General features: G+C 32.7%; 3 protein-coding genes across 7 annotated transcripts in view; 1 reads left to right on the top strand and 2 right to left on the bottom strand.

Moving 5' to 3' along the window:
- Reck (Reversion-inducing-cysteine-rich protein with kazal motifs) overlaps positions 1 to 11,248 on the bottom strand; it is a 40,902-nt gene extending 29,654 nt beyond the window's left edge. Inside the window, exons 1-2 of one of the 3 annotated variants that reach the window (XM_081995561.1) lie at positions 10,975 to 11,248; positions 2,587 to 2,639 (exon numbers count right to left, since the gene is read on the bottom strand). In XM_081995561.1, the coding sequence (XP_081851687.1) occupies positions 2,587 to 2,639; positions 10,975 to 11,233 (312 nt within the window). In that variant the 5' untranslated portion in view covers positions 11,234 to 11,248. Of the gene's footprint in view, positions 1 to 2,586; positions 2,640 to 7,545; positions 8,133 to 10,974 lie in introns of those variants that run through there. The other 2 variants (XM_081995562.1, XM_081995563.1) reach the window with 2 other exon arrangements.
- A 41-nt stretch (positions 11,249 to 11,289) lies between these two features.
- On the bottom strand, positions 11,290 to 17,024 carry LOC145740196 (pickpocket protein 28-like). Its single transcript, XM_081995564.1, has 9 exons — positions 14,970 to 17,024; positions 14,665 to 14,916; positions 14,337 to 14,445; positions 14,135 to 14,277; positions 13,872 to 14,076; positions 12,846 to 13,116; positions 12,728 to 12,787; positions 12,427 to 12,679; positions 11,290 to 12,007 (listed from the first exon to the last, which is right to left on the bottom strand). The coding sequence occupies exons 1-9, from the start codon at positions 15,149 to 15,151 to the stop codon at positions 11,722 to 11,724; spliced, it is 1,761 nt and encodes a 586-aa protein (XP_081851690.1). The 5' UTR covers positions 15,152 to 17,024; the 3' UTR covers positions 11,290 to 11,721.
- Positions 17,025 to 17,107: 83 nt separating this feature from the next.
- LOC145740197 (uncharacterized) overlaps positions 17,108 to 19,460 on the top strand; it is a 30,475-nt gene continuing 28,122 nt past the window's right edge. The window contains exon 1 of one of the 3 annotated variants that reach the window (XM_081995566.1): positions 17,108 to 17,448. In XM_081995566.1, coding sequence (XP_081851692.1) covers positions 17,323 to 17,448 — 126 coding nt within the window. In that variant the 5' untranslated portion in view covers positions 17,108 to 17,322. The remainder of the gene's footprint in view (positions 17,449 to 19,460) is intronic. The other 2 variants (XM_081995567.1, XM_081995565.1) reach the window with 2 other exon arrangements.

Here is a 19,460-nt window from a genome sequence, read left to right as displayed (position 1 = left end):
GCATGACTCGCTCAATTTAGTCTTTCCCCTCCAAAATACAAAATTTATGATTGGAAAGACCTTCCTACGTTTCCGCAGTGTATCCCAATTAAATATAGAGTGTTTTAGAATATATTATTACAAACTTATGGGTTATGTAGAAACTGCAGATTTAGGATGTTTAAGTTGTGCGAAAAAATTCTATGAACAAATACGATTTTGACGCCGAGTTAATGTAAACTGACAGCAGATCGACAGATATTAATGACGAATTGTATAGGAGGTTTTTAACAGCAGTTTGATTTAAAAAAAAAATTAATAATTCATAAACAAGCTTCAAAAACGAATTTTATCATTGTGAAACAAAGTTTTCTATCATATTTACTTTCAACTGATTATATGTTTCACGAAATGGGACAGGCTCTATTTTCTTGCGACTTGTTCAATCAAACTTGCTGTTTTGTCTGTTGCCAACACTTAAAAACGGAAAAAGTGTTAAATAATTTAAAATTGTGTATAATTTCAATATGCTTGAAATAAGCAAAGCATCGTAATGTGTTTTGTCTTAAGAACTGAGAATAGAGTCACTGCACCAGTAATTAACGGAACGGGAACCAGTATTTGACCGATTTTAAGTAAAGTTCCAAAAAACAAGATTTTTTATAATGTAGCACCTATTCTTTCTTCAGTTCTACAGGGTGTATTAAAAATAGCGCCCAAACTTTTCATTACGTTCTTGGAAATCCTTTTGGGACCATCAAAAATAAATTTAAAAAATAGCAAGACTTTCCTCTACATTTTTTTTACCTCTATTGATATCCATATAAATAATAGTTAAAGAACTGTGTTATTCTTCACTTCTTCAATGATCATTTACTAACCCAACAATTTTGCATGGATATAATATATGTTAATGCAAAAATTAGAATTGATAAAGCTTGAAATAGCTTAACATATTTTTTCATCTTAGAATTATGTTTTTCATGTTAATTTAGAGATAAAAATTTTGGTTAGATGGTCAATTACTAATACAGTGACCCTAGTTTGACACAAAAATATACCCAAATGACGTCTTATTTGTTACTAAACATATTAAAAAATTAAGCATTTTTTCAGAAATTGATCTATAGAACACATTGGATTTCTTACATACCCTTTCAGTTTGTAATACGTATTCTGTAACACCCTGTATATGGTGAAATGTTTCCACAACGAAATAAAGGTCAACAATCTGGGAAACAATAAGCAACGACAATAAAAATCAATTTGTGCATTATTAATTCAAGAAAGGTCTAAAAGCATTCTACCATGCATGAGGGAAACGCAAGACAATCATATTGATGGCACTAGAAGTCGGCATTGCGCATCCTAATGTTGTCTTCATTAATATTAATCAATGCAAAACTCATTTTAGTTTCTGAAAGCATATAACGCGGATATTTACGACCAAATGTGTTTGAATTATTAAATTTGAAAACTTGGATTGGTCAACGAGTGCTAACATTGAAATGTTTTCAGGGTCAAGTTAGATGTTTGTAGTAAATAGTTGTACACGCATAAAAATATTAAATAACTGAGCATAGACGTCAATGAATCGGGCAATGACTTAACATAAATTAAGATAAATTACCCTAGAAATTAATAAAGTACAACAGGAATCTTCATGTCATAAAACCGCCAGAATAGTCGTAGAGTAGAGGTAAAAAGCAAAAGGAAATAGGCTGTTTTCATGTCGTTTTTAATGTTTTAATAACATTTTATCATTTAGAAACAAAACATTTAGTAACATAGTGAATCATACAATGAGACTCGGAAAGCACACTTCAAATAGCATTTCTGGTTATACTCAAACTATATTTCGAGTATCTTTAAGTGGCATTTATCTATCAAACGTTAAGTTTGATGGTACTCAGTGTGCACAGGAATTAACAGAAACACTTTGTACACTAGACCTTTATATCTATCACTTTCGTATTGAAGTTTTTCTCTAATACTAAAAATAAAGCTTATATTGGGGTGGTCTAAATTCAATCAATAACCCTGAACATACCGTATTTTATTAAAATTAATTATCAACATTTTAAAAATGTAGCAAAAGTAGTACCTATATTTGGATATTTTCGAATTAAATCAAAAACATGTAATTTTCTCCTTGACAGACTTTAGTATAGTTTTTCTAATACTTTATTTTTCATTTTTTATTTATTAGACATATATTGGTTGAAAGACTAGTTTAATACTTCTTAAGCTGTTAATATAAATATAAGTATGCGTTTATTAAATTTAAATTATCTAAAATATCACAAAATATATCTCTAAAGGATTCAAAGAAAATAATTATTATTTCCGTCTAGGATATCATACCACATATTAAAACTATTTCAAATCAAGAAAGCTTTTAAGTTATTTGTCAAAACGTTGTCAATTTTTTAATAGAACAAAATTCTATAAAACATTTTTTGCTAAAAATGTATATTGCGTTATGTAAATTACTACTCGCTGTTCATACAAATTATATTCCTGACTAAGTCTTGGTTATAACGTTCTAACATCTTAGATTTTAAATTATAATAGTTATCCCAAAAGCTATACATTTGAGCTACTTACATTCTGACAAACGTTCCTGCAGGTCCCAGTTGTATGTGTGCAGCACATTAATTCTGAAAAGTAAAACATAGGTATTTACCCAAATATATGTATGTAATATAACTGAAAATCCAAAACCGCTGACTTATGACAAGTTTTGCTATCTAAACGTTTCGGTAAAGACTCTACAACTGTCATCAATCAACATTCAACACCAAAGCAAAAACTAAAACTAATAACCAATATTTAACCTGATTAAATGATCAAAGTCCTATAACTGTAATGAAACGTATGATGTATATTTTGGTTTTGATTTTAATCATTTAAGAAGTAATTCAGTTTGTGCTTAATTAAAGGTGTATAAATCAATGAACACAAATTATAAATCAGTTTAGTTTTATTGTGTTAATAGATTACATTCCAGAGTAATAAAGTTGTGTTTTAATAATTATTTTAATAAGTTTCAAACACATAATGAGTATATCTAGTAAATTTTCCGTTATATGGAGGATGAGAATATCTACTTTATCTGGAAAGAAAATCATAAACATTGCGTTCAGTACCGAGAATTATTCAACAGCAAACCAGTAAAAGTTAAGCAACCAGTCGTTATACATACAACTAATTAACTATCCACCGAGTTTCAGAAAGTGGATAAATGCATCAAGTTATCTGATCAAACCACACAGTCCGAAAAAAAAAAATAATACGCCATTTGTCAATCAATAGTAAAAAACTTGACTGACAATTGGCATTTCATTGGGTACCACGTACCACATAATGTTGCAGGAAAGATAGAATGGTAATTTGAAAATTGCAATAATTATCCAGTACTGCGAATCAAGCAATAACAGAAATGGTACTATTTTGTTTCAATAATATGCAGTAGCTGCTCATTTATTTTTATTGTGCAATTCGTATTATAGTAATCGTGCAACATGACGGTAATTACATATCCTCAAGGTACGTTTGTTTTAAAAATAATATGTGTAGTAAATGATTGCTTGTGGTCGTTATTGAGGAGGAATCTAACGTCCAGAAAAACGCCATCTAGCGGTCACAGCACCCTCATGTGAGTATCGTTTCTGAAATCATAAAATCTTGACTACCAACTAGTTTAAATGCTATTTGTAAACATCAGTTCGGTTAAATTGCTAGTTAAATATTTTTGAATTATACCTGGTTTAAGTATTAAACCGCTATTGTGCAACTGTGCATAGTGTTATTTTTATGTATCTGTCAAAATAAAAGAAAGTAACCGATAACTTGAGCTTAATGAAAAGTGGGATTCCTTTTGAAAAAGTACCTACTTTGTATATTTTTTCTAAAGCCTCCTGTAGGTCCGGAAATGTTCTTTAAATTGCCGCATAGATGAAGGCTCTATGACTCGTCGTTTTTGAGATATCCTATTTCTTTAAAATCGCACCTTGGACCACCACTTTATTTGAACAGATTACTTACTTAACCAGTTTTCTAATGAGTCACACTTTCGGAAAAGTTCAGTTTATATTTAGAATTAAAATGTGACCTGAAAATCCCTAAAGTTCCATCCAAATCCCCTGGATTTTGCCCTGTAAAACAGTAGAAAAAAGTTTTTTCATGGCAATTTCCTGCCAAACTTGACGCCCTATAGAAAAGTGTTTAATATAAAAATTGTAGATATGGAAAAAATGTACAACTTTCGTTCTGTTCACTTTTCTGCATAACCTTCAAATTTCCGAGAACAATGCGAAAAACCTATTTTTTCACGTTTGTTTTTTCTTTAATGTCTTTCTAATTTTTCGCAAAAAATAATCGTATTTTGACAAAACTTGGTAAAATCCTCATTAATTAATCTTAAAAAATTTGGTACAGTCAGGTAGAAAAGCGCTGTCAAAGTTTAAACTGTCAGAAACCCAGTTTTAAATGACAGTCAGGGACAAAATCGTTGCTTGTAAAACTCACTTAGAGTGACCGAATGACTTTTCTAAGCACATTTTTGGAATCCTCATTAAATTTCCTATCCAATAACCTAAAAAAACACTCAAAAATTCGGTACAGTCAGGAAGAAAAGCGTTGTCAAGATTTGAACTTCCAGAAACACAGTTTTAAAGTACAGTAAATGACATACTGTAAAACCTACTTAGAATCACCCAATCACGTTTTAAAGCACATTTTCGAAATCCTCATTAAATTTCTTATCCAATAACCTAACAAAACACAAAAAAATTCGGTAAAGTCAGGTAAAAAAGCGCTGTCAAAATTTGAACTTTTAGAAACACAGTTTCAATCTACAGTAAGTGAGAAAATCGCCTGTAAAACCTACTTAGAATCATCGAATCACGTTTTTAAGTACATTTTTAGAATCCTCATTAAATTTTCTATCAAATAACCTTGAAAAACACAAAAAAATTAGATACAGTCAGGTAGAAAAACGCTGTCAAAACTTGAACTTTTAGAAACACAGTTTCAAAGTACAGTAAGTGACAAAGTCGCCTGTAAAACCTACTTAGAATCATCGAATCACGTCTTTAAGCACATTTTTAGAATCCTCATTAAATTTCCTATCAAATAACCTAGAAAAACACTCAAAAATTCGGTACAGTCAGGTAGAAAAGCGCTGTTAAAATTTAAACTACAAAAAACAGTTTCAAAGGTCAGTCAGGGACAAAATCGCCTGTAAAACCTACTTATAATCACCGAATCACGTTTTCTAATTTTTCGAAAAAATAATCATATTTTGACGAAACTTGGTGAAATCCTGATTAATTAACCTTAAAAAATTTGGTACAGTCAGGTAGAAAAGCGCTCTCAAAGTTTAAACTGTCAGAAACCCAGTTTCAAATGACAGTCAAGGACAAAATCGCTTGTAAAACCCACTTAGAGTAACCGAATGACTTTTTTAAGCACATTTTTGGAATCCTCATTAAATTTCATATCCAATAACCTAAAAAACACTCAAACATTCGGTACAGTCAGGAAGAAAAGCGATGTCAAAATTTGAAGACAGACAAGACATTTTACAGTAAGTGACAAAGTCGCCGCTAAAACCTACTTAGAATCATCGAATCACGTTTTTAAGCACATTTTTAGAATCCTCATTAAATTTCCTATCAAATAACCTAGAAAAACACTCAAACATTCGGTACAGTCAGGTAGAAAAACGCTGTTAAAATTTAAACTGCAAAAACATAGTTTCAAAGAACAGTCAGTGACGAAATCGCTTGTAAAACCTACTTAGAATCACCGAATAAAGTTTTTAAGCACATTTTTGGAATCCTCATTAAATTTCCTATCCAATAACCACTTTATTTGCAAGATTTTAAACGAAGAAGAACAGATTTTTTTCAACGATGGTTGATTATCCTGTAATTGCTGTCACTAATAAAACCCCAGTTAAAATTGTCAAAAATTACTGGTATGTAAATGACAATAATTGTTGTTATGTTGCTGGTACGTATTGATGTGCCTACCTACTGATTTCAAAGGTAAAACAAGGCCAGAGACACGTTTGAGACATTCTGCATTCAAATGTATGTTAATATAATATAATGTGGACATCGCACTGATGTAAATAAAGTGTATAATAGGTGTGGTACTAGAGATATTTTAATTTTCATTTGAGACATAATAATATGTATATGAATTAAACGGTTAATATGCACTGCTACCAAGAATTAAGTTAGTTAGTTAGTTTAAGGATTTCATAACATTTCTTCTTTCATTAATGTTTTAGTTTTAATACTAATAATAATTGTATCTTAAGGCTGAGCTAAGCATTTAAAATGTTGTTAGTAAACAAGTTTTTTCTTATCCTACATAAGATCCACTTTAGTGGTTGTGTGAGAATGTCGCAATACTCATTAATATTATTAAACAAGACGTGTGAGCCGTCAATTAGCCCAAACGAAGCCACATTTGTTGAACATATTATAAAGTGTCGCCAGAACCTTTTTTATGATTAAATACCAGAGTATTTTATATCATACAAAAATAAAGTGTGCCGATCAAATGGAAACATTATTATAAAGTGATTGGATTGTAACATAATTTTAAATGAGACTGACTTTATATAAACTGATTTATTAACTGTAGTATCTAAAGCATAACAAACCAAGGAACAAAAGGAAAAACATACATCAAAGAGAAACTACATAAAGGACTTCATATACATACATAATCAACAAGCTCGTTTACATTGCGACAAACCCATTTTCCATGTAACAAAGTTATTCATAATGTTTGTCAGGCAATCTAGTGATTGTGTAGTAAATATCGCTCGTTCTTTATTATAATAATTGCCATCAGCCATAAGTCGATCTGATTATTATTAAGATTGTTTATTGTTATGGGTTTGCGTGGGTCGGTGACAACTTGCCACATTTAACTACATTAAAGAACATTATATCTATGTTTGATTAGATTAGTTTGTTGAACGTGTCTATTTGCTCCCTTTCTATTAGTCATAGCTCAGTGAACGAAAAAGGACGAGCAAAATAGTTATAACAGAATTAATGACGTTGAAACATAAACATGTGCTGCATATGCAAACAAGACCTGATGGGAAAAAATGGTATGCCAACGCATTGACTGCATCGCATATTCGCAAGACTCGTTAAATTTATTGAGCTAATTTAATCCGGCAAAAGAAGCAGAAGAAAAGAGCCAGAGAACGCAAGGAGGAGCTGAAGAGGCACAAGTCCGTAAATAAACTACAGACGTTTTGTTTGATTTTCTTTGGGTTGCTCAGACACTCAATTAATTACAGGGTGAGTACATTAAAACCCAAGGAATTTGCGGTTTAATGTTTATGATTTGTTGATAAATGAATGTGTAAATAAAAACATCAGTACTACGTATAAATTAGTCGTTCAGAAGCCAGCTTTTCTTACATATAACTTTGACATAAGTCACTCATGAGAAAACCTGGGGAAACTCAAGAAAGTTAAAGGTTTGTCTTTTTTGTTATGGCGTTACTATATTCCTACTACTACTACTTACTTACTACGTAACGTTGCGGAACCATGACATCTTTTTCCTGCCGATTTCTCTCTTTCCCTCAATCTTCCCCTCAATTATCAATTGCAAGATTTGGTACCTCTCGTTGCGTATTACGTGGCCCAGGTACCTATGCTGTTTTTCGATATTTAATGGTGTCCAACAGTTTGCGGTCTTAATTGATTATTCTCAAGACCTCATCGTTGGTTCTTCTTGCAGTCCATGGAATCCTCAGTACACGCCTATAGACCCAGATCTCGAATGCTTTCAGCATGTTCATAGTGCTCACCTTCAGTGTCCATCCCTTCATGTCATAAAGCAACACTGTCCAGACATAGCATTTGACGAATCTAATTCTCAAGCCAAGATCGAAATCAGTATTGGTGAGCACTTTTTTGAATTTCATGAACGCACTGCGGGTATTTTCAATCCAGCATCTGATTTCTGTGTCTGATTCCCAGTTTTCACACAGCCACGTTCCTACTTATTTAAATTTATTTACTCGCTCTATTGGTTGATTCTCATATGTTAGGCTTGAGTTTTGAAATTCTTGTAGCTTTCGAGTAATTATCATGAATTTAGTCTTCTTCTAGCCAATGTTCTTACTGCATTCCCCGCCAGTCCCAAGCATATTCCGCAAATCCTCCATGTTATCTGCAATTAGAACTGTGTCGTCCGCATAACGAATATTGTTGACCCATACACCATTCACTCCGATTTAAAACTCTTGACTATTACATTCAGCACTTAAAGTGTCACATTCAGATTCTAACTTAGCTTAAGTGAGCTTCTAAATACGTTGGTGCAATTGGCCGTGACACATATCAATTACAACGATTTGTTCATCTTTGTCGATAGCATTGATTTATAATGGTTCTCTATTCTTATTATTAGATTCTCAATTTGACCTGCCCTTCTTTTCATGGATTAATTGTTGGAGTATTTTTATAGCCACTGAGGATTAGCAGTATACACTCAAAACCTGTTAGGTCTCCTACCAAGTAGAATTCAAGAGTTATTTAAATTTTCGTGGGGACGACTGAGTGCTATTTGGTTGTATTTATAAATGACAATATTGACGGTACTGTTTGATAGAACCTTCATAACTTAACTAATTTACAAAACAAATAAACAACATTTCAGAAATATCTTAAATAAACATAACGGTTGCTTGTGCATCAACTCGTAAAACAAAAACAGATTAGAACAATGTGTAAATTGATGGCAGTGATGAAAAGGAACGTAAAAGCATGAAGGAAATAACACCTATATATTCTCCTAATGCATAGATATGTATAAGTTATTGTAAGTTTTCCATCAACAATCATGATTATAGTAATGTAATATTAATTTCCTGTACAAGAGTGAAACAGTATTATTGAACTATTATTTATGGTTTCCGTAATAACGTGTATGCTTAAACAAAAAATAAAACTTTCAGTAAGATGAGTCATTTAATGTGGTCAAAACTGTGTTAGAATTTGCATTTGTATTCGATTATGTTCTTTGAAGATCACGTGCTTCTTCCTGTTGTGTGACCTCGGGTATGACTGTCTTCAATAACGTCTTATCTACATTGGTACAATTTTTATGAAACCTCTTTGAAATAAACAAAAAGTTTAGCAGATGGGTCGCTTTAAAGGATGGCTTAGAAGAAGAATTTCAGAATTTCAAATAGGACACCCTGTATATTTTTAGATCAGTGTGCCAAAAGTTAAGAATTTCAAATAGGACACCAAAAGACAGCCTAAAGTCAAGAATTTTACATGTATATTCTTAGGTCAATGGATTGCGCATACTCAGGGCTACACAGTGACTCAAAAAGTGCTATAAAAAGTGCCCCGTTTCCGAGATATTTGAAAGTTAGTGTCCGTGAAGGAATCACCTATTACTAAAGCACCGAAATTATGTTCGTAAGTACAGATCGAGGTATAGATATTATTACAAATACACATAAAATTGCTATAAATACTTCTGAATTTAAAAAAATTACTTTAAAAGGATTACTAAAATTTATGTGAATTACTTGAAATTATATACTATTCAGATGCAATAATATACTGTGAAATGTCTGTTGATGAATGTCTTTAATTCGTCACATTACTTTCATAAACTTGCCAATACTGCTCATTCCTGTCAATATCTATTCAACTATCTACTCAACTTGATTTTCATGCAACTAGTCTTTTTCTACTGTTGATTATACGGCACAAAAGTTTTGACAGCAGTTTTTTTAGGAAAGCACGAATCAGCAATCACATGGTGTGATTTCAGCAAATTAGCGCATGTGGATTTAATGACTTATGCCTGTTTCCCCGACACTTGCAAGTCGATTTTAAGTACAACTTAAGCTAAGTTGAGGTTTGAATGTGAAAGATCAGGTGCAAAATAACACAGTCTAAAGTAAACTTCTCTAATCTGCCCTTAAACTCAACTTAGCCAATGTTGGGAAAACAAACACTAATTACTTAAAGCAAAACTTAATTACAATAACTAGTACCTCGACTGATACAAAAGTAAATTTTACATTTCTCCTATTTTGCTTTTACACGTCATTTAAATCAAAAAACAAAGCACTTTCGAAATTTGCCTTAAAACAACAGGATCGCATTTAAAATTAAGTTGATGATGACTGGCAAAAACCGAAACAGTGTGTTCAGACAAAGTGTCAATAAATTTTAATTATCTCATCAATTAAGCTTACAATAAAATAAAAACGTTTTTCCGAAATTTTGTATTTTTTCGGATAATTCCGGAAGTAATCGGATTTTTTTAAATGTTAAAAAGATTGAACTTTAAATTTCGCAACTTTGCCTCCATTTAACCAACTCTGTATCTCTTACCGTTTCCAAGATCCCCATACCTAGACACGAATTTGTGGCACTTTGTATATACAGGATGATTGGTTTAGTTTTAGTTTCGTATATGAATAATAGTTTTTGTTAGTATTTAGATGGTATAAAAGTTTATTTTTTATTATAAAAACATTAAATTGTAATAATAACGACTGTGCACTATAAAATACCATTATGTATGATTAGTTATTTTTTTAATTGCTTGAAGAATCGTTTTTTCCCATTTAACAATTAAGTAAGTAAGAACTTTAAATTGCTCATTAAATTGACCAAGTTCATCAACACTTCCACAGTTGAACTTTATTAAGATATTTAAATTTAGTCATCGTATTCCACCTATTAATAAGTAACACAAAAGGGAAGTGACAAATTGATAACAGCATCGCGGAGCTTAATGAATTTGAACTCTGCAAAGTTCATGTTAAATTGACATAATTGGTTAAAATTAATGCAACAAGCTGTAACCGCAACTTGCTGTTACAAAGAGAAAACAGACCTTAGTATTAAACAAATAATATTTTTTTTAAAAACCCCTAAGTAGTAAGGGGTTTATACAAAATTAGTTATAATAATTTACCTTGAGCGTAAGTCCGAAAATGTCCTAAAATTACCAAACCAAGAAATGTCACTATAATGTTAGTGATAATTTTCAGTTTAAAACACATTTTTGCACTATGTCCGTTCGGACAACTTTGGACGTCCCGATGTCCGGTGTTCATGCGGCTACGTTTACTATGTTTACGAACGCACGCGTTTACACGCTCGCTCTCAATTTCAAGCGAGGACTTCTCATGTCGAGTGCCACAACACGACTGAATAAGTAAATCGTAAGCCATTGGTTTACATCTCCATTGGAATATATACGGTAACCAATGAGAGGTGAGAGGTAAGAATAAATAAACAATTTTCACTGATAAGATTATAATGTGATTGGTTGCAACTGTTTATTGCATTTGCTGCTGCTACATAGTACATACATAAACTTATTATTTTGTGAACTACTTTACTATCTATAAGTTAAGAATTAATTTAAATTCATTACGTAACTAACAAACATAGATAATAGTTGGATATAATAAATATTTGGTCAACAAGGGAGGAAAGTGCAACTTTGCTTTATTTTATATATTATTTACTATTTCTGGCATTTGGATGAAAAAAGAGATGTTATTTGTCAATTTGTCAAGAAAGTGTCAGATACACAGCATTGATTTCAATTTTTCTGGTGGCACTTACACTCCCTAAGGAGTAACAGTGACATTTTTATCCCTTAAATGAGAAAGAAAAGTTTAAATTTTTCTAGGAGTCGTAGAAAAAAAAATGTTTAAGGTACGTTTAAACTTTGAGTTTTACTCAAAGCGGCGGCCACAGGATTAATAGGTTTCATTTCAGGCTTTCCATACCAAGTATTATACAATTTCAGATTGCAAATAATACGCAGTGTGAAAAAATAAATTAACTCCACCATTGACAGAAGGGAAAACCCTATAAACAGTCCCAGAAGTCCTCCGACGTTCGCTAAGAAGTCAAAAGGGCCGAATAGTTCATTGCGCTCCAAAGGGATAAAAGTGTTAGCTTTGAAATAGACAAGAAGTTGCGACGAAGACAATCTGGAATTTAAAGTATTGTTAGCACACGTTTGGATGTCAAAAACTTACAAATTTACTTTACTAACTAAACTAAAAGTTGCTGCATCTATATTAAATTAGTTAGAGGGTTATTTTACTCTTTTGCATGGTTTTGAATTTAATAGTAGCGGTTACACCTGAAAAAATTGAAAATTACAAGACTACAGTAATTTTAAACATAATTAGTAAATAGGGGCGCCCCTATCCTAGTCAAGGCATTTGACACTATAGTCTTGTAGTAATAATTATCTTTTTCCGCCCACCGTGTATTATCAGAGTTTTTCAATGGACGATAACGATTGGAAAATTGTTCATTAATAACTCTCATACGTAATTTTTCAATTGTCTTACTTTCATTTTAACTACTAACTAAAGCATCATGATATTAAGCTCCGTCTTACCCTTCATCATCTTTGGTGACATCAATACCCAAAGCAGCCATCTTCCTAGGCCAATCATAATCGCTTTCAGTAATCTCGACGCTATAATCCATAGTGTTACACATTTCCGGACAATAGCAAAAATTATGTGACAGCTCAGACAAGTTGTTCGTTCTTTTGCCCACAAACCTCAACAACTTCTCTCTTTCTTTATCTTTCAAGTTATGTGGAAAGTGGCTTTTTACGAGCAGAAACGTAAGATGGACTGCGAACTCTAAAACGCTAATTACATAACTCAACTAGTGCGTTATGAAGAACTTACCAGAAGCATTCCTAACGCATTCGTATTTGCCAGTTCCGCAAATGGGCACATCTAACTTCCCTAAAAATTCGACTTAATTTTGCCTTTTTAGTTATTAACATCCAGGGAAAAAACTTACGTGGCATATAATACTCAACGCAGCCACAACTTTCCATAGTTAAATTCACAAAACATTCTAAACGACAGTTTTTTTGTGAGTACTTGTCAAAGTACTTGAGTTTCATATCGGTTTGGAAAAAACAGGTTCGCTTTTTGATATTATACTGAGCCACATCAGGTGATGTTTTTATTTGTACTGGTGTGATAGCAGCACTCACTGATTTTCTAAGGGGAACTCTCATGTAGTGACTACTGACAGTGGGAAATCGATGAGGACTGTGCAACACCACCTAAAATAATAGTTCTTAATATTGAAACTAATCCATGGGTGCTGGAAGACGCCGTTCAATATTTTCAGTTCATGTTGTTCTGCTATTGATATCAATCTGTTTGCCATTATCGTTTGTTGTGTCTTCTCCAAACTGACCAACAACTTTATCTTTTCTTTTTTTCCCTGTCCTGCCGTTAAAATCTCCAAAGAGAATAATTTTCCTTGAGTTTCCTATTTTTGTTATTTCAGAAGAGAGGTTCTCATAAAATTGATCTTTTTTCTGCATTGGTGCATCGTCATTTACTTTTCCCCTTCGTTAATAAGTTTCCATGACGTGATATTCCTCCTGAGGCTTTTGCGGATCAGAATTGCCACTCCTTGTTGTGCTCCTTTATCCCTTGCTATTCCGCTCTAGAAAAGGTCATATTGCCCTAGGTTTTCTGAACCTTGCTCTTTTTTTGTTTCAGTTAGAACTGCTATGTCGATATTGAGAATTTTTAGTTCAGAGATGCCTTGTGTGTTCCAAGTTCCGATATTCGTTCGTTTCCTAAGCTTGGGTCGTCTTTGTGTCCGTTCATTCCGAGGCTTGTTACTAGAGTGTTTTTTCCGTTCCTCACATTATTGTCACAAAATTTACAGAAACAAGTCACAAGTTTTATGTATGGGAATTGGGAATAGAGATTTGGTTAAGTTATGGAGCTTACTTTCATTATGTGGTTGAAAAAGGTAACTTTCTAGTGGTTACAAGTACATAAAAAGTCAAAATTAGTTTACCTTGTAGCCTTGGTAATGTGTACACCCATAGTCCAAGTCCGTATTGTTAACTGCTAGATTTACTTCCAAAGAATTGGTGGAACCAGATAGAAAAGCTCGTCTAGGATAAGTTTCAATACCAGCATCTTCTTGAAATCCATAGTCAGCTGACCATTTTGTAGACATTTCATCTTTATACACATCAGGGGGACGGTCGATGTTTTCACTTTATATTTAAAAATTTTATTGAAATCTCGTTAACCTTAAACCAAATCAATTCTTACGTATGGTCTGTAAACAACTGCCTTTTGCTTAACATGTTAAAGGTATGACATAGGCCCTCGTCTGTGTACAGTGGCTGGAAAAGATGGCTACAAGGGTACTCATGCCCCATCCAAACGCATTTAGTGAAAAACGGAGGTGTACCCTGAAATATTTCACCAGGATAAATAATATAATTTGTGAAGAAAACATATTTGGACGTACGTTTTTCAAGAATTCGTAAAACTCTTCATCAATAGTGTCAACTTTGGGAATTTTGTTGTAGAACATATTGACGTTACATAGTAAAGACATGTATTGAAGTTTTTTCAATCTGTAAATTACAGTTTTTAGATCACAATTATAAATTCAAAATGACAGTTATTTATATTACTAGTGTGCATGATAACGAAATGGTTTATGAAACTAGAGTTATTTTTTATGTTCAATGAAAACTTTTATTTTATTATATTATTATTTATTTTATATTTTTATTTACTTTATTTATCGTGAAACATCTTGTATATATTTTAATTATTTAATTAATACTTACTCTTCTTTAGGAATACTCTCATTACTGTTATTATTAAGACTCATCCTCAGACTAAAAGAATAGTTGAAATGATCGCTGTAAACTTTGGTTTCCGGACAAATGGTGACGGCGGGAAACGTAATGTCAAATATATTGACTTGTTCCGAAGCAAAATTTACTATTATGGGACTTTTCTGCCATTTTTTGAAAACTTCATACACCACCCCAATGCAAGTAATCAGGCTGATGCAAAAAACTATGGTCCAACTTATTCTGTAACACCAACTGAGTTACTGAGCTATGAAGTAAAGATTTAAATTACTTACTTTTCACACAGACTTCTTCGTTCACCAATAAACTTAAATCCATGAATTCCAGTGTAATCGCAGTACTCTCGAAAATAGTTTTTTGCATTCGCAATACTTTTTCTATTACTCTTAATATCAGCCATATTAGTGCGTTGAATGACGCACCGACGAAAAGGATTCAATTGTTCAGGTTGGTACATCTCCTATACCGTTTAATGTCCACTATCTCAGAATAAGTACTGTCATCAATTTCTCATGTCTTTAAGAATGGATGAGGCCCACATAGAGACAAACAACGTGAGGGTTTTTTCCTTCATCAAAATATTGACCTAGGTTATCTAATTAATTGGTTGCTATTTGAAAGTAAAGTGATTGATCGACTGGGTGTGATGTGATAGCAGTGGAAGTTAATAGGTTAAATACGTCTTTAATTTTTTTTTAATAGGTAGATATCAATTGTTCAAATACTCGAAGTAATCGATTTTTTATAATCACAAGAAAACGGAAAACTCAAAGTTGTTGCCACAAGTCATCTTCAGACCTAATAAAAAACAGGTGTTACACAAAAAAGAAGTCTAAGACAAAATAAACATACATAAACGAGAACAAGCAGTCAATTTAAAAATGTTGAAAGCGTTAAAATGTTAGAGCTAAAATTAAAATTTAAAGCTATAAAACGACAAATCTTATTATTTTTTAAACCACCAGTGATAAGATAAACCAAAAAAAATACAGAAATTATAAGTACGAAATATACAGAGTACGCAAGCAATCTAGGTGCTTGGCTGATCACTATCAGAGGAATGGTTTTGCTTGATTTGCAAAATTACCGATGGTTTGGTTGTTTAACAGCAATTATTCGAGCTTCTGTTTATCTCAAACAACTTCCGAAGGTTCAATCTATTGCTTTCATTACATATCGCTGGCTCTCTGGAGTAGTGACATATCTTTTTGAAACAGATTACTTACTTTACTTTTTCGAATCCAGATCCAAAAACACCAAACACCAGTTCGCATGCTGTTAAGGGTTTGCCATGTCTTCCATTCCAGATTCATCCCTCGGGGCGGTTCTTGTTGGAGTGGGAAATTTCCTGGTGGTTCTATTCCTGTGTTGCGCATAAATCTCTCGTCTTCAGCAGAACAACACAAGCTTGATAGTGAATGGCATGATGTGCAGAAGGATGTCGACACTGGAACTTGTTTCACCCTAGTAAGACCAGACGTAGTGAAGCATTGCAGAATTAGTGATACCGGTGCAAAGTTGATATTGGAAACAGCCAGGGGTGTTACAATGCCTGTATTGGGAATCCATGAAGCTAAAATCAAGTTTGGACAGTATGTTTTCAATCATTTGGTTCTCGTAGCCAACATAACCGATGATGTACTATAAATTCCATTTGGATTTGGAGAATAGCGTCATCAAGACTAATCGAGACGAGTTTAGTGTGAAGATGGTCGAACAGACAACAAGAAAGATTACATTGCAGGGAAATTTCTTTCCCAAAGCCATGAAGGCAAGACCTTGTTAGGAAGGCTGCAAGCGACTTAAAATGGCTCAAACTGAAGCGCCGTGCAGAAGAGTGGTTTTAGAAAGTGAAGCAGTCCGGACACAGAAAATATTAGATACACATCATCGTCGAGACATCGACTTAGGAGTACCTGTTGAACAGATTCCTGAACAAGTTGGAAGAAGTCGTCAACAAGGCAGATGTTATAGAATCAGTAGCAGCGGAATCCAAACTGATAACCAGGGCTGGTTACATGCTCCTGTTCGGAAGGAAGGAAAATTGCCCAAGTCTCCAACTTGGCCAAATCGATAACGCGGCGACATATTTCTGTTTAACACATTACTTCTTTGATTAACATTGTATTTTTGACGTTAAATATTTATTTTACTTTGTTGTTAAGTTAAGTAATAAAACAATTAATGAAATTGAACGAAACTTTAACACCCTATAGAAACCTTTTCAGTAAGTTAGCAGATTCTTAAAGCGTCCAACAGATGGAGACACAGCACTCATAAACTACATGGTACTGCATCACCATCACCACTTGACTTTATAGTACCAGCAGCAGGTAGACAACCATCGGCGCGTCGTGGTATGAATTAACAGCTATTTCAACTTTCTTGTACGCAAGTAAAACCAGTTCCTTCGTTCTCGAGGCTATCGAAGTACCACTTTCAGACAAAGTAGTTCCTTGTCAACGCGATTTGCTGGCCGTACGACCTGATTTCCGTTGAATTTCGGCTGTTTCGACCACGAAAATGACCCGCGATTGACCACCAGCAAGTTCCGGTAGTTTTTCGCGTTTTCTTTCAAGTTTTCTTAGTGACGAGTTGAAGTACTGTTACCTGAGTACCAAAATCAAGATGCCTTGTTCCGCTGTTACGTTAAGTTTAGCTACAATTACCAGCATTATTGCTGTAGCTTTGCTGTCTATAGCTTTTGCTACGGACAATTGGCTGTATATCGAAGTTAGAAGAACGAATATACAGGTAAGAAATTGGCGATGATGTGGTGTATGATGAATGTTAATCACGGATAAATTAAGATGCAGCAGTTGCGTGTCCGCATTTTTTGATGCGACGTCATTGAGTTTTTAAGTCCGAGAAATGAATAAATCAAGTCTTTTCACAATCATTTATTGTTGCATTTGTATGTATTGAATGTGTTCAAGTTTGCAATTGTATTGTAAGTTGAAAGAGTTGAGTATACATTTACATTGTTTGATTGACCATATTGAAGGTAGTCAAGTAAGAAACTTCAGTTTACCTCGGTACCCACATTAGGAAACAAAACCCAACGTTTTGTGTTACTCGAAAAATTATTATTAATTATTTGAATTAATGATAGTTGCCCAACACAATACCACTTCACCCACATTTTAGCAAAACCAAACATGATACTTCCGATATCTTATTAGGTAACTGTTATTTTTTGCGAATGAATCAAGTGTGGGTCGATTAAATTAACATCTGACACATACTGTCCTGTCATTGTTAATATTACTATATTGCTAATTTGCTATACCTAACACAACATAAATATTTATTATTAAGAATAAAAAAATATAATATTGAATAATCCAGTTCCGTTCATCTTCTCTTAACTGTGCTGAATATAATTGGAGCTTAATTAGATAGATCAGCATTGAAATGAATGCTAACTTTTAAGGTCAAATTTAATTTAGGTTAGAAATGTTTTAATTATTGGGAGTTTCCCGTTGTGCATTTACAGTAAGTGTAACTTACTTGATAGTTAAATTTTCGGTGGGAAACAAATTCACAAGCAATTTGGGCTTTGTTGGAAATATTGATTTATTTCAACATTCACCGAAGTATTAGTTGTTATTTCCATCGTCATTAAACGCACGCCATAAAAACAAAACAAAAAGAATAAAAGCATTAAAAAATCACATAATATAATTATGATAAGTTAAAAAACGTTCGTTATCACATCAAATAGGTTTGATTTTCCTTTTTAAACTGAAAAAAGCATAACCCTTTTGTATAAACTGAAGATTTATGAATCTAATCAGTCTACTGATCTAAAACGTAGGTACTGACGTTCAGATAACATAAAACATCAATATTGTTTCAATAATTAATCAACAAATTAATAATTAATTTTAATATATTAATACAAATTAGACAATCACTGATTCAACCTTAGAAAATATTTAGGTCTATTTTAGTTTTTTAGATGTCCGCAATTATTTACAGCACACTGTCTCTGTAGGATATAAAACTTGATAATAAAAATAACAATTCTGCATAATAATGGATTATCTAAAGTTTAAATCTCGATTTTTACAGTTTTTTTTGCAGAAATTGACTAAACGTCCTACACCAAATTGGTGCAGAAATTGACGTAAAATTTCAATATTTAATATAGTTTATTTTATATAAGTTTGTCGTTTCTAAATCAGTATTGCAACGAAAAACTATCGACTCCTCATTAAAAAAGGCCTTCTTCCATTTTTCAACAGACAGTGGCGTTTTATTTTTTAGATACAGGTTGCCAATTTTTTAATTTTCTTGCTATGTGTTTTTGGACACATAGCAAGAGATCATAAACTTCTACTTCACATGACAAAAGTATCACGTGAGATTTAATGTATTTTTCTCCCATATTTCTTTAGTATGACAGTAGGGTGATTTTCTTCAAGCGTATAATGGACATTAATCAATAATAGCCATCATTATAAGCTAGTTGAAGAATATCCTATTATTTAATGTTCTACAAGGGAGACAGAAAATCTGATGATACAGACCATTTACCATAAGTGTGTGTAATCTTCACACACTTATGATAAATGTGATAAATGTCAGTTCGTCACTTCACTCTGGGTAACAAGAATGCAGAAGAATTTAGAAGATTAGAACAATTTTGATACAAAAATTCCATTCAAAGTAAAATCATCGGTCAAAAACATTTCTTTTATTCTATATTAAGTGCAATTTTTTGAAAAACGCCTTGTAATTTCTGTTTTAAACTAAATATTGAA

This window comes from Ips typographus, linkage group LG1 (assembly GCF_016097725.1).
Source record: "Ips typographus isolate SLU linkage group LG1, UJ_Ityp_2.0, whole genome shotgun sequence".
NCBI classification, from domain to species: Eukaryota; Metazoa; Arthropoda; class Insecta; order Coleoptera; family Curculionidae; genus Ips; species Ips typographus.
This window is presented reverse-complemented; position numbering and strand designations above follow the sequence as displayed.

Coding starts and splice junctions, on each gene's coding strand:
- LOC145740196 (XM_081995564.1), bottom strand. CDS start 15,151: ATGTACCAACCTGAACAATTGAATCCTTTTCGTCGGTGCGTCATTCAA. Junction 14,077..14,134: donor CAGTTGTTTACAGACCATAC/GTAAGAATTGAT, acceptor TTAAATATAAAG/TGAAAACATCGACCGTCCCC. Junction 13,117..13,871: donor CACATTACCAAGGCTACAAG/GTAAACTAATTT, acceptor CTATTATTTTAG/GTGGTGTTGCACAGTCCTCA.